This window comes from Branchiostoma lanceolatum, chromosome 10 (genome assembly GCF_035083965.1).
Source record: "Branchiostoma lanceolatum isolate klBraLanc5 chromosome 10, klBraLanc5.hap2, whole genome shotgun sequence".
Lineage (NCBI taxonomy): Eukaryota > Metazoa > Chordata > Leptocardii > Amphioxiformes > Branchiostomatidae > Branchiostoma > Branchiostoma lanceolatum.
Window position 1 is genome coordinate 7,537,509 of NC_089731.1, and position 13,382 is coordinate 7,550,890.

At 38.9% G+C, this 13,382-nt stretch overlaps 1 protein-coding gene across 1 annotated transcript; it reads left to right on the forward strand.

The window, feature by feature from the left end:
• The first annotated feature begins 2,619 nt into the window (after positions 1-2,619).
• Positions 2,620-8,623, forward strand: LOC136443100 (uncharacterized). The gene is made up of 9 exons (XM_066440172.1): positions 2,620-2,882; positions 3,507-4,092; positions 4,464-4,662; positions 5,333-5,411; positions 5,769-5,849; positions 6,269-6,429; positions 6,907-7,015; positions 7,355-7,469; positions 8,004-8,623. Exons 1-9 carry the CDS (start codon positions 2,703-2,705, stop codon positions 8,120-8,122), a joined length of 1,629 nt encoding a protein of 542 aa, XP_066296269.1. The 5' UTR covers positions 2,620-2,702; the 3' UTR covers positions 8,123-8,623.
• Positions 8,624-13,382: the final 4,759 nt, after the last annotated feature.

A 13,382-nucleotide genomic window follows, 5' to 3' on the forward strand; every position in this document is an offset into this window, starting at 1 on the left:
GAAATATTAAGAAAAAACTTCTGTCCAAAAGTGAACTATTGCAAAGTCACCCCAGTAAGAAATTGAGATTTCTCAATTTGACCCCATATGCAAATAAGTGTGGCAATTAAAAATTATTGCCATAGCGAAGGTGTCTAGATTGATCTTACTTCACTGTAAGGAAAGTACCAACGTAGCTCTCTAGATCTTAAGTTCTGCCATAATATTGTGCAAAACGCACTTAGAAATCAGAAAGGCATCTGCCAAGCAGATATAGAAAGGCAGCATGTAACTCGAGGAGTTCCTAGCATATATGGAAAGGCCGGAGTACACTCCCGTTGTAGTGTCTTTTTTCTCTGGCATTGTTGGATAGGTGGAGTGAGAAACTAGGCCGGAAGTTTAGAAAATCGGCTTGCTGGGGCTCCTCTGATCGTTTTGGTTGTTATTCTAGCTCTGTAGGATGTGTTTTCGAGGAGTTACTGTTGTTTGTTGCAAGGCGTTCAGTGTAGACTGCCCAAGCAGTAACCCAATATTTATCGTTCCGTTTAAAACTTTGCCTCTCTTTATATGCTTGGATCTCAGCAAGTTTTGGTTTTCACAGAGGTTTCTTGGTGGGAGGCATGATGCTCAGCGCGTTCTTGTGATAATAGATCAACTGGAATGTGCAAACCCTTTTCCAACCTAGAATACTAGATTCGGTGAACTCCCTGACACACTCCCGACAGTACGAAATCGGACACCACGTAAATGTAGGTCATCTGTCATCGACAGCTGAGTGCCTAGATGCCAGACGTGCTAATGCGGTATCAAGTGACAGGAGGGCATCCACAGAGTTGGCCGGACGGATTCCTGAAATTCCTGTGGAATTCTGGGAATTCTTGCAAATCGGGCGTAAAATATACTATCAAGCTCGCCCCTAAGGCTTCGCTAATAACAGACTCTTCCAAAGGCAACCTATACATAAGGCACCATTCTAAAATACTTCCACTCAAAAAATGGATCACCTCAGTCCAAAATTGAGTTTGAAACCAATTAGTCCCTCTTAGAATTAAAAAAAATCCCCACGGGCAAGAATGGTCTTCAACCATAATATGGGTGAGATACAAAAAATATGACCCCCCTTTGTTTGAATGGATGCTTCAAGAGTAAACATTTTTGGTTGAGAATTTCTTTATTTCAAAAATCGTTTAGAAAGGCTGTATGCCAAAAATTTGTATGAGGGCCAGTGTACATTACTAACTAAAGGCAGACACATGACAAATTTCACATCATTTTGGTCTAATACATAGGAATTGGAGATGTGTGTCTTTGTTCTGAAAATAGCCAAAAAATTAGAAATTAATTCTAGTAATATGCCAAAAGTGTTAACGAAGCCAATTATGTATCAATAAACTTAAAAGTGGTTTGTTTCCAAATGAATATCACATAAAAGATAAAGTTCTGTGTGAGTTGTTTGTCTTCTTCCTTGTATTACTTCTACCCACAACTGGACAATACAAACAACCCACTTTAAAATTGAATTTAAAACATTTTGGTCCCCACGAGCAACAATGGACTCTTCCTAAAATACCCCCATACTACATGGACTCTTCCAACTTATCCTTTCCCATCCCCATTACGAAACATACATCCGTATCAAATTCCAGGTCATTTGGTTTGAATACAAGGACACAGGAGCCAAAAATGTACTTTTTTGGTCTATAAATGGCAAAAAAATCGAAAAATTAACGCTTTTAAAGTGATGTATGCAAAATATATTACAAAGGCCATGTGTAAATATATCATAGGCACCCTCACACCAAATTCCAGGTTATTTGCTTTAATTACCATGGCACAGGAGCCCAAAATGTACATATTTGGTCCGAAAATGGCGAAAAAGCACATTTTAAGTAATGCATGCCAAAATTGTGAATAGAGTCCTGTCCACATAAATCATAAGCATCTCCATACCAAATTTCAGGTCATTTGGTTTAAATACCTGGACACAGGAGCCAAAATATACATTTTTGGTAGGAAAATAGCCAAAAAGGCCGTAAAATTATTTCTGGGCAAAAATTGAGATGCCTCCATATCTATATTTGTTAAGAATACATTCAACTACATGTGTACCAAATTTGGTGCTTTTAGACAAATTTGCACAATTTTTCAGCTATGCCGCTGGACTATGTATCATGATTGGTTAATGATCAATCTAGAATAATTCATTTCTAAGCATGGGTAACTATACACATAGGCTCAAAATTATTACCATCACAATTTTGGTGACAAAACCTTAAACAACTTGATCAAGATTTTATTACATTCTAAAAAAAAAGATCTTTAGTGAGAGAAAAAATAAACACATGAATTGCTACGGAATATTAAGCTAGATAAATCGCACCCCCATAGTCTGCATGATAAGTTCGATTCAGAACAATCCATTTTTATCCATGGGTAGTTTTGCTGAGGCAAGAAAGATTAATGCGATCACAATTTGGTAACGAATTCAACAAATCACTTGGGTACGCTTACATTTGCTTCTAAACATTTTATGTTAGGATTCTTTGCAAGTAGAAACAAATCGTACTTCTGAGTATTTAGCTGAATTGAGACACCCCCATATTTGAGTGAGGTGTGCTGAACCCGGAAGTAAAGCAAGAGTTACTTGTCGAACGTGTCTCACAACTTCCTGGCAGAGGAAAGACAACTTCTCTGCAGTCTCAAGAAGTGTATAAAATCCTGCAATGGAGGCCTCAAGTTATTTCGTGATTCTTGTGATTTTCTGCTGCAGCGCTCTTCCCTCGTTGAAGAGTGAATCCGAGCTTCCACGGGGCCACGGGGAGGAGCTGGGGAAACATCGGGACCCGGAGGGACACATCCCCGTACTGTACGACGTGCCGTCCCCGCTAGAGTTCTGGGAGAAGGTATGGTAATTAGAGTGCCTGTGTATGTAGCATTAGGACAGTGCAGAAACCTGATTTTCCTGTCATTTCTTAACATGGTAAGTTGAATTAAATACATTTGTAGCATTGTATTGCACAACAATATAATTAGGGATGGAAATTGTTATTCATCAGTTGCACAAAAATTTTACATAACAATGGTGATTTATGCATATTATAACAGATTTATGAAGCTACATATAACTTCTACTCAAACATGAAATAGTTTAGACGAGGATACTCATGTGGTTTGGTGAGGGGCGAAAATTATCTGCACAAGGAATTTGACATAACAAAAGACACAAACATTAATTACCGACGTTTGACGTAATATATTACAACTTTCAGGCTACAATTGCGCCAGATTCTAATCCCTAACGTTACCAGAGATTTCTTCCCAAGTCGGTCATGGATAGTTTCCCAATCCAATCTTACTCCTGTACCTGCTGCAAAGTGAAATGACACTGAAAAATGTGGTTTTAGCACTGGCCAGGCATTACTAGTATGTCACAGTAAACAGGGGCAGGTCACTAACCCTTGATTGACATAATTAATTATAGAAGAACTTATACAATTGACATATATGATATGTAACTTCATCCACAGTATGCCAGTCAGAGGAAACCTGTCCTGTTGAAAGGCGTGGCTAAGAACTTCCCGGCCTATTCCCAGTGGACAGACGAGTATCTGCGGGAGAACTATGGTGAACTCAAGGTCAAGCTGGAAGCCAAGGTCGAGAAGGACCACTACCCTGTTGGGGAGAAGGGTCTTGCCCAAGACACCATCCGAAACTTCCTCAAGACGTACAAGAACCAGGATAAGTACATCGTGTCTCAACTACCCGACCCCATGTCTAAGGAGGTGCTGGTCCTACCCTGTGTCCGATGCGGTTCCTTTAAGAACAGGGTTCTAGAAGCAAATCTGTGGTTGAGTTCTGGAGGAACAAAAAGTCTCCTACACAAGGATGCAGACAACGCCTTCAACTGTCTCCTCAACGGAACAAAGGACTGGATTCTCATCGACCCGGAACATGAGGTCAACGTCCCCATGGCGGAGGAAGCGGTCAGCGAGTACGGAGGGTTTTCGCTGATTAACGTGGACGGCGTGAATCTGCAGAGGTACCCCGACTTTGCAAAGGTCCCATGGTGGTACGCCAACATAACTGCAGGAGACTGTCTGTGGCTGCCATACAGTGAGTGTGAAAATACATGTTTGGTCAGATATGGAAGTACTCAGTACTTAAAATCAAATATGAATATCCTTAAAGCTTGTCATTAAGGTGGTTTAATAAATTGAGTTATTCTTGGAGGATGGCTGATTGATTTTTAGAAGCAGCTCTTGTACAGATACATTTTCAACATTTTACTAGTAACAGTATGATGTTTGTATAATTTGTCCTCCTGTCTTATAATGCATTTGATTGATTGATTGATTGATACACTTCTAGGGAACCACCAAAGTAAGAAATTTGTGTAATATGCGTATGTATGTAAGTGATTCTAGGCAAGTAGCATTGATCTAGCTGTAGCTATAAATTTAAAGTGCTTAATTGTACTACTTCAGGCTACCTGCATCAGGTGAGGTCCTACGGCACCAAGAACATGGCTGTGTCGGTCTTGTTTTCTCGTCTGAAGGAGTTTGACTCTACCGGCTGTGACATGACCAAGCCTGAGTACACCCCTCTGAGCGAGGCTGACATGGTATGGACCTATGATGGCGTCGCCTCTCAGACCATGGGAAACACAGACCCCTTTGAGCTGAAGTAGGTTGAATGTTTTAATTTCTCTTTTTAAGATTGTAAAACCAATGGTTTTATTTTTGCAGTGCCTCTCCACCGCAAACTCATAACAATTGAAATTTGTGTTTTTGTGCTACTGTAATTAGTAACAGTTTTGCAGTGTTTATAAAACACCACAAAAGCCTACCTTCTACTAGCCTGAGTACCTGAGCCTCTGTAGCTAGTGACTGCTGGCTAAAAAAAATCGCTTGCTAACTTTTTTTTGAGCCAGCGGTCACTACAGAGGCTGGTACTCAGGCTAACCTTCCACTCCTACCACAAATTTTAATCCCCACAAAATTTACTTAAGCTTGTATAGTAATAAGTAATTATATTGTTTTTTCTTCTACATGTATTTCTTTTCATCAGTCTGTCTCTGTTCATTTTGTTCCTCGTCCTGATTTCTTCTTTGTATCAGATTCTTTGCTTTCAAACTGATTTTACAATGTTTTTTTAGATGATATCATTGTTGACTGTTTTCTAGATGTTAACTCCTTCCAAAGTTCTCTATTGTTTACCCAAAAGTTGCTTTACCTATTCTAATTTGGTGGAGAAAAAATTCTGCAAAAGATTTAAAACCTCCTCTGTCTACCTTGCAAGTAAAAGATATCAGTCAAGACCAAATGTCCTGAGAGAAATGATCTTTTATTCACAGTGAAACCCTGGTGCACTGGTGTGAAGAGAACAAGGATAAACAAGTTGATGCTGCTACATTCTTGAAAGGACTTGAAGAGGTTTGTACTTATGTCACTTCATGTGTCAATTTTTCACTTCATATCTCACTCCATTGGGACATCTAACTTATTTTCTAAATCTTTTTTTGTCACATGCTAGATGATGAAATATCTACATGAATTTGCATGGGAAAGCACATTTCTAGTACACACAGTTTCAGGGAGTGAATACTGTGAATATAGTCAGTTTTCTACATACTAAAGTTTTCATTTTTTAAAAAGATTTTTACTTTGAAATGACCAATAATCAAGGAAATGAATAGATGTGGCCTTAGATAGCATTACCTGGATAAGGTTTGTATCATGATCAGTCTACTAAGGAGATACTAGTATATCTGTTCCCCATATTCTTTCCAGATGCAAGCGATGGAGGAAGAAGATGACGCTGAAAACACTGCTGTTCATGATGAAGACATTCTTGAGGAGATTTCTCGCAGAGTGAGGCATTGTCTTAAGTCCACTGCATCTTTTAGCTTCTACTGAAACTGAAAAGAGTATGGTTCAACTATTTTCAGTTTTGTATCTTACAACCAGAATTATTTTCACATGCAATAATAGAATTTAGTGTATATTATACTAAGACACCCAAATTGAAACACTGCTGAAAAATGTTAATTTTAAGCTATCTCTTCTCAACACATATGGAAGAAATTTCCACATACCTTTTTGGAAATCATAATGACCTGGTAAATGTATGTGGGTAGACATAAGGTACTATCTTACATGTCTACTCACATCAGTTTACCAGGTCACACTGTATTTTAAGTTTTTAAGGTTGAGGATTACATATATGTAACCTGGGGGATAAACGTCTGAATTGCAAGTTCTAATTAATATATAAATATCACCATGAGCAGGTGATGATGATACTGGACCCTACTGGCCGGGGATCAGCGTCCTGCGACAGACTGAAACAGCTGACCGTGGCGGAGCTGAAGGCCGTGGCAGAGGTCATGTCCTCCGACCCCGCTAACACCGAAGAGTACGAGTACAAAACCTTCTCACCTGAGAACATCAGGTAGGTAGCCATGGCAACAGTAGGGATATTCCATTTTCAAACATGGGAGGGTGTGCAGCTTGATCTACCTCTCTCTGTTTTTTATTATAACAGTCACTTACAGTAACATTTCATTTATAAATTGATGTACATGATATGGAATACTTATTCTAGACTATATTTATGACAGTCTATTTATGAATACTGAAAGTGAAATTGTTCTATTTTGTTCTTTGGTAAGTAAAATTGCAGTCTTGTATGGAAATTCATGGGCTGCTAACTTAATACAGACAAAAAAAACTTAATTAGAAAATGAAATAAAAAATTCTGTGGCTGGGGCATTTTATATTAAGATGAATTGGAATAGAAAATTTAGTGTGACTGATATCTAACACCAAAGATATGTCATTAGACACAGATACACAATGTATAATTGTGCCCCAGAATTAGTTGGATGACTAGAGTATAAAATAACATAATTTTTATGTCATTTTGTAGGACTGTGATCATGTCAGTTTATGACAAAGATGCTGATCGACTTGACCTGGAAGCCTTTATTCAACAGTACCAGGACATTCTGCAAGGTTCCGAGAAAATAGCAAGAGAGGTTAGTCTTAATGATAATGATAGTAACTGTGTACCATTTCTCGTTACTAGTCAAACTTTGGAAATCACAACGTGTAGACATTGAAAGACGCACACTGGTGCAGAGTAGTTAAAATCCTTTGCACACCTAATCTGGTATATATGGCAGTGCCCATCTGCAATACAGCAGGGGGCTAGCCACTGGTAGTGCTGTGCTTTCAACTACCAATAGTCTATTGTAATACTCTTTCTCAAAGTTCTGAGTGCTAAGCAGAAAAATCACTCAGTATGTACCTCTGTTAGCTTCTTTGGTATTAGAAATTGGTTAGGGGATTCAATTGATCTCTTTCACATTTCACAGGTGTTTGAAGTCCTGGACCCAGACAACAAAGGGTATGCAAACAAGAAAGACCTTGAGGGAGGTATGAGTCAGGTGATGGACATGTTCACGCCAAGACAGATGGAAGATCCTGCAGGTCAGTACCAAGTACTTTGTACAAGATTTGTTTACATATCTTTTCATGTCTTAGCCTTTTACCCTGGCTAGCGCATATTGGTACTAACTAATCTAGCCCTTATAGAGGATGTTACCAGGCTATAGTACACAGTGCAAGAAACATAATATCATGTACTTAAGAAATGTGAAGAATCAATGCATGTAAGCAATTTGTTATCAATGATTATGATATAAATCAATCAAGCAATCAATCAACCAATCAATCAATAAATCAAATGGTTTATTATTAGTGATAAGAACAATAGACTTGCAGCAGGAGGCTGAATTGCACCTTGTTGTACAAACAACACCACTACATTAAAGTATGATGGATAAAATACCACAAAAAGTTCTATCTTGCAGCCTTTACCCCCTATGGGACAAGACTTGACATCCTTTAGAGACATGTAATTTTATGCTTGAGTCCTTATTTTCCAGTGGGACACTTAATGATATTTATTCTAAACTAAAATGTTGTGTTGTTTGTTACATTGTATTTTCTTACCCTTTGCAGGCGTCCAATGGGAACAAGTACAGAGGGAAGATGAAATGTTCCGTAGGGATGCAGAAACCCCCATGCAGACCCACAGGGAAGACAGCAAACAATCTGGTCATTCCCATGGCGAGTTGTAGACAGACGTACATGTATACAGGTCTATCGGATTGATTCATGATGGCATTTATGATTATTGTATATTTTGTATGATCCTATATCAATTTGGCTATGACACACAAGACTCTCTACAGTGAAGAAAATAATGAAAAAGATGCAATACAACAAAAAAAGAAGATAAAAAATGACTTACATTACACAAATTCATGTTTTATATGACAACTGTAGAGAAGAAAAATTGCTGCTATAATAAACCAGAAAAGAAAACGGCTTATGACTACAACAAATACATGTAGTTGATTAATTATTGAAATCTATTTTGTCAAATATTTTAATTCTTAAGTAAAGTTATTCATCATTGAAAATCTATGCAATTAACATGAATGAAAAATATTGTATATTTTCTTGGAAAACAATATCTAAGATTTTATATGGTGGTAGAAAACATTTCTCTTATATCAAAATCACCTAATGACCAAAAGATTATAGAAAATCATTCCAGCATTAAGATTGTAAATGTTGTAGACTGTTAGAGTAAATCTCGCAGTCTGTATTCTTGTTCATTCCCTTGTATCATATCACAGTGCATTGTAACAGGTCTCGGTAGATATTCATTACTTCTTTGCCCCAAATCCAACTCACATTTACGTTTGTTAGATAATGAATGTTTAATTTTAGATGATGCACTCTATTATGCATGCGGTAAGTGTTGAATACTTGCAGAGTGCACCAAATTCCAGCTCAATCAGGATATTTAATTCATTAAAAACAAAAAAGAGTGTGCTTGACTGGTGGAGAATACATTCCACCACGTGAATATGGATGGACACAACTCTGTTCCGTGTTCTGTTTAGAATGCTCTGATAAATCCTTACCAAGGCCTGTCACAAAATCTTGAATAATTGCACATCATTGATTGTGTGGGGGTAGGATTTATATTAGGAGGTAGATTATATCTCATTATCACATAGTTAGATAGCGTCAACCAATCAGAAGCCTCCATTTCCTTCGGTTATGACGCCATAATGCAATAAAAGTCCCATAAGTGGTGATCAATTAGTCATGGGTGGTGTTCAATGATTTTGACCAATCAGAGGGAGCTATGGTAGTGACTAAGTGGTGTTCAATAATATTGACCAATCAGAAGGACACCCAGAAGGGAGGAATGATTATCATCATTAATCCTCCCTTCTGGGTGTCCTACAGAGTATAGTAGAGTAGATTTGAAAACACGATTTGTATGCAAAGATTGTAATGTTGTGAAAGATTTTCTGTGGAAGTTTTAGTTTCAAAATGAAATCTGTAATACAGTACTCTGCACAGAAATGACAAATGTAAATTTTCACATGCATTTCTCAAATTGGACTGATGCATTAACATGTAGTAAGAGATCAATGTGTCATACAGGTATCTTTTACTCTTATATGGGTCAGTTTGGATAGGCTATGTGATAATAACGTTAATGACCCGCCTGTTCCTCGGTGCATATGGTGTCATAACGCCTGGTCAGGTGCTATAACCACCTCATAAAACCACCTCGTTCGCTTCGCTCACTTGGTGGTTTTATTCGGTGGTTATAGCACCTGACCAGGCGTTATGACACCATATGCACCTCGGGGCGGGTCATTAACCCTTAATTATATTCTGTTTAGGGTTAGCTCAGCATATGGAACTGTATTAAGGGGTTGGTGTTTAATAGGTTTATGCCATTTTGCTGCTACATTCACTGCATAGTAATGTACTCTATGCCAATGTACTAAAAATTGTTAACTTCTCTACTTGTGTTGGATAAAGTACAATGATTTAAGTAACATTATCACATAGCTAGATAGCGTCAACCAATCAGAAGCCTCCATTTCCTTCGGTTATGACGCCATAATGCAATAAAAGTCCCATAAGTGGTGTTCAATTAATCATGGGTGGTGTTCAATGATTTTGACCAATCAGAGGGAGCTATGGTAGTGACTAAGTGGTGTTCAATAATATTGACCAATCAGAAGGACACCCAGAAGGGAGGAATGATTATCATCATTAATCCTCCCTTCTGGGTGTCCTACAGAGTATAGTAGAGTAGATTTGAAAACACGATTTGTATGCAAAGATTGTAATGTTGTGAAAGATTTTCTGTGGAAGTTTTAGTTTCAAAATGAAATCTGTAATACAGTACTCTGCACAGAAATGACAAATGTAAATTTTCACATGCATTTCTCAAATTGGACTGATGCATTAACATGTATAGTAGTAAGAGATCAATGTGTCATACAGGTATCTTTAACTCTTATATGGGTCAGTTTGGATAGGCTATATGATAATAACGTTAATGACCCGCCTCTTCCTCGATGTATATGGTGTCATAACGCCTGGTCATGTGCTATAACCACCTCATAAAACCACCTCGTTCGCTTCGCTCACTTGGTGGTTTTATTCGGTGGTTATAGCACATGACCAGGCGTTATGACACCATATACACCTCGGGGCGGGTCATTAACCCTTAATTAAAGATTATATGGTGATTTAGACATTTTCTCTTTGTTGTCAACAGTATGTGATAATAACGTAAGTCACAAGGCTGAATAACTTACCACACAGAATGCACCCGGCGTTAAAAACGTTACTGTTCACAGTTTGGTTATTTTTGGTCTGTTTGTCTGTTTCTCCTGACTTGAATCGAACGCGCACTTAATCGGGTATCTCACAGGACTGCGCCAAATTAAGCTAGGAAATTGCGCCGACTTTACAACACACAAAACGTAACAAAATTAATCATGAACATAATGTGTGTATAGATCTATTTCCTGATAGAAACTTTTTTGTTCCCGCAAACAACCCGACCAGGCATTGTTTGGAAATGTGACCCTAGCGTAAGGTCGCGAACTTTCTGAACACATCTCGTAATGACGCTTATAGAGCTACTGATTTGCTGTCATACGTCATGACTAATGGGAGCAGATGACGGCCTTTTATGTACGCCATAACAGCGAACTGCTCAAAGCCGGACAAGCAAAAGACAAATAAAAATTCCCCTTTGCTTGACCTGGCTCTGGCCGGGTCACTCATTTTGTCCAGTACACCACGTACGACCTCGGCAACCGAGTCCTTGCCCTGGGCCTATAGCTGGGTACATTGATTTGCAGTATCGGTTGTTGAAGATAATACGCAACAGGTACCTGTTGCTGTATCTTGGAAGACTTCAGATTTGATCCAAACGGGGACTGGGTAAAAATGTTGACAAAGGTATGTTCTCTTCATCTTCATGTGGACAGTCAGTTGCTCTTCTAAAGTTGTTTTTGGTACCAATACAACAGTGTGAGGATAACCTCAAGAAGCTTAAAGGTCGCTGACGTTTTTCTTGGAACTTAATCTAACGAATGAAGACTTAATGCGGCTGCAGGATGTTTCAACTACTGCAGCAGCAGAAAACAGTGGACTACTAAATCTAAGGACGTCCTTTTGCACCATTTTTGTCCGCACTAAGGGTGTTTGTTACTAATAAATTGCTAACCTGAAGTAGATGTTGGGATGGAATATGTTTTCTGACAATAGCCGGGATTCAAACTCCCAACCTCTTGGTCCAGAGGCAGAGTCACAATAACCACATGGACTATGCACGCTACTAAAGAGAAGGGAAGCCAGACTGTCGGGCAGTCAGAAATCAACATGTTCCATCCCAACATCTGATTTGAGATTTTACAATTCATTGCTATTCATCCTGCCCAACAGTCCGGGCCTTCCGGGCCCGACGTCACCGATGCCAGTCCCGCCATTGACGTCACTTCCATCATCATGTTACTGCTGTTTATCCTCCTGCTGGCGTCTTTGATGTGGCTCTGCTGCTGTGGTTGGAAGATAGAAGGACCCATGACCGACACCTGGCGGACCAAGCCAATCGGAGACCCTCTTGGATTTGGGACAGGATTCGAAACGAGGTTGAAGAGCGCCAGCAGCCAATCCACGATAAGTACAAGGGATTCGCAAGAACCACGACGCATATCGTTTGTGTGATGGAGGAGTGCTTATGAAGTTTTATTTTGTTTTAAGAGAGTGAGTTTTACGTATGACACTTAACTTCTTTTACACGATATCAAAATGGCAGTAACAGTATCATTATCATCATTGTCCTCCTTTGATGACATAACATCTTTACCATTAGTTATCACGTGATTATGGAAACAGAGGATTTATGTGTTTTTTTTCGTGACTTAGCAACAGCAGTGATCATAGTTATCAGTATTCAGGTAGTACAAATGGTCGTTATTTCAAGGAACCCCTTCAAAAAATAATCGTATCGATCGATGATGTTAGTGATTGCGTCGCTTTGTGGAATTATCATACATATAGGTGCCTTGACTTAAGTTGTCAAATATATCTTAGAAACTCCCCATAAAAGAAAGTCAGTATGACAATAAAGTAAATAATAAAGGGAAGTATGTTAGTCAAAGATTTCCAACGGTCATTGAACGTTATACTCCCGGACTCCTTGTCGCTACATCATATTCATATCTTGTCGTGCTGATCAGGGTCTCTTTATACAGGTCCCGATTGGTGATGTCGCTGCTGGTATATACCACACATACAACAGAAATATATGGGTACCATTTTTACCTGATATTAAACACAATGTGTTTTGTCTACATTTCAGTAACACGTACTATTTCTGTAGAAGTTTGAGGACATTCAAATCCCATGTCCCTTAGGGCCGCGGTACGGTTGTCGTCCTGAATGTGTGACAGGGACCTAAAGGTTCTCATTTCTTTTTAAACTATTACAAAAATCTGCTAGTGTCAGCTGAGAGGTTTGCCCAACATTTATCACTGTTACGGTGGAGCTAAATTGGAGCCAGTAAGCGGACTATTGCCCGTAAGAATCATCGACGATGACAAAGATGGATACCGGACTGTCAATCACTTCCTTATATGACAGGTTTGCTCTAATGACCGCAGGTCCGAACTCTTCACCCCAGCCATAGATCACCTTTTGCCCCCAACACTGTAGCTAGTCTCCTCTCAGACTCAGCTCTGTCAACTCTATATGGTGTTTGGCTGGTCACAGTTTAGGCCGTAGGCAAGGATTTCCGACCTGAAAATGTTCGTATACAAAGAAGTGTCATCTGTAAACTTGTATACGAAAGTCAGAACGAGTGAAAAAAAATATGCAAAAACATATTTTACCGGGAATGTCGACACAATGAAAAGACTGTCGTATCGCTATTGTTTTCCTAGAGATAAGATGATATCTACCTTTTGCTATCTGGCAAAGACGGTCAAAACTGGCGATCTGAGC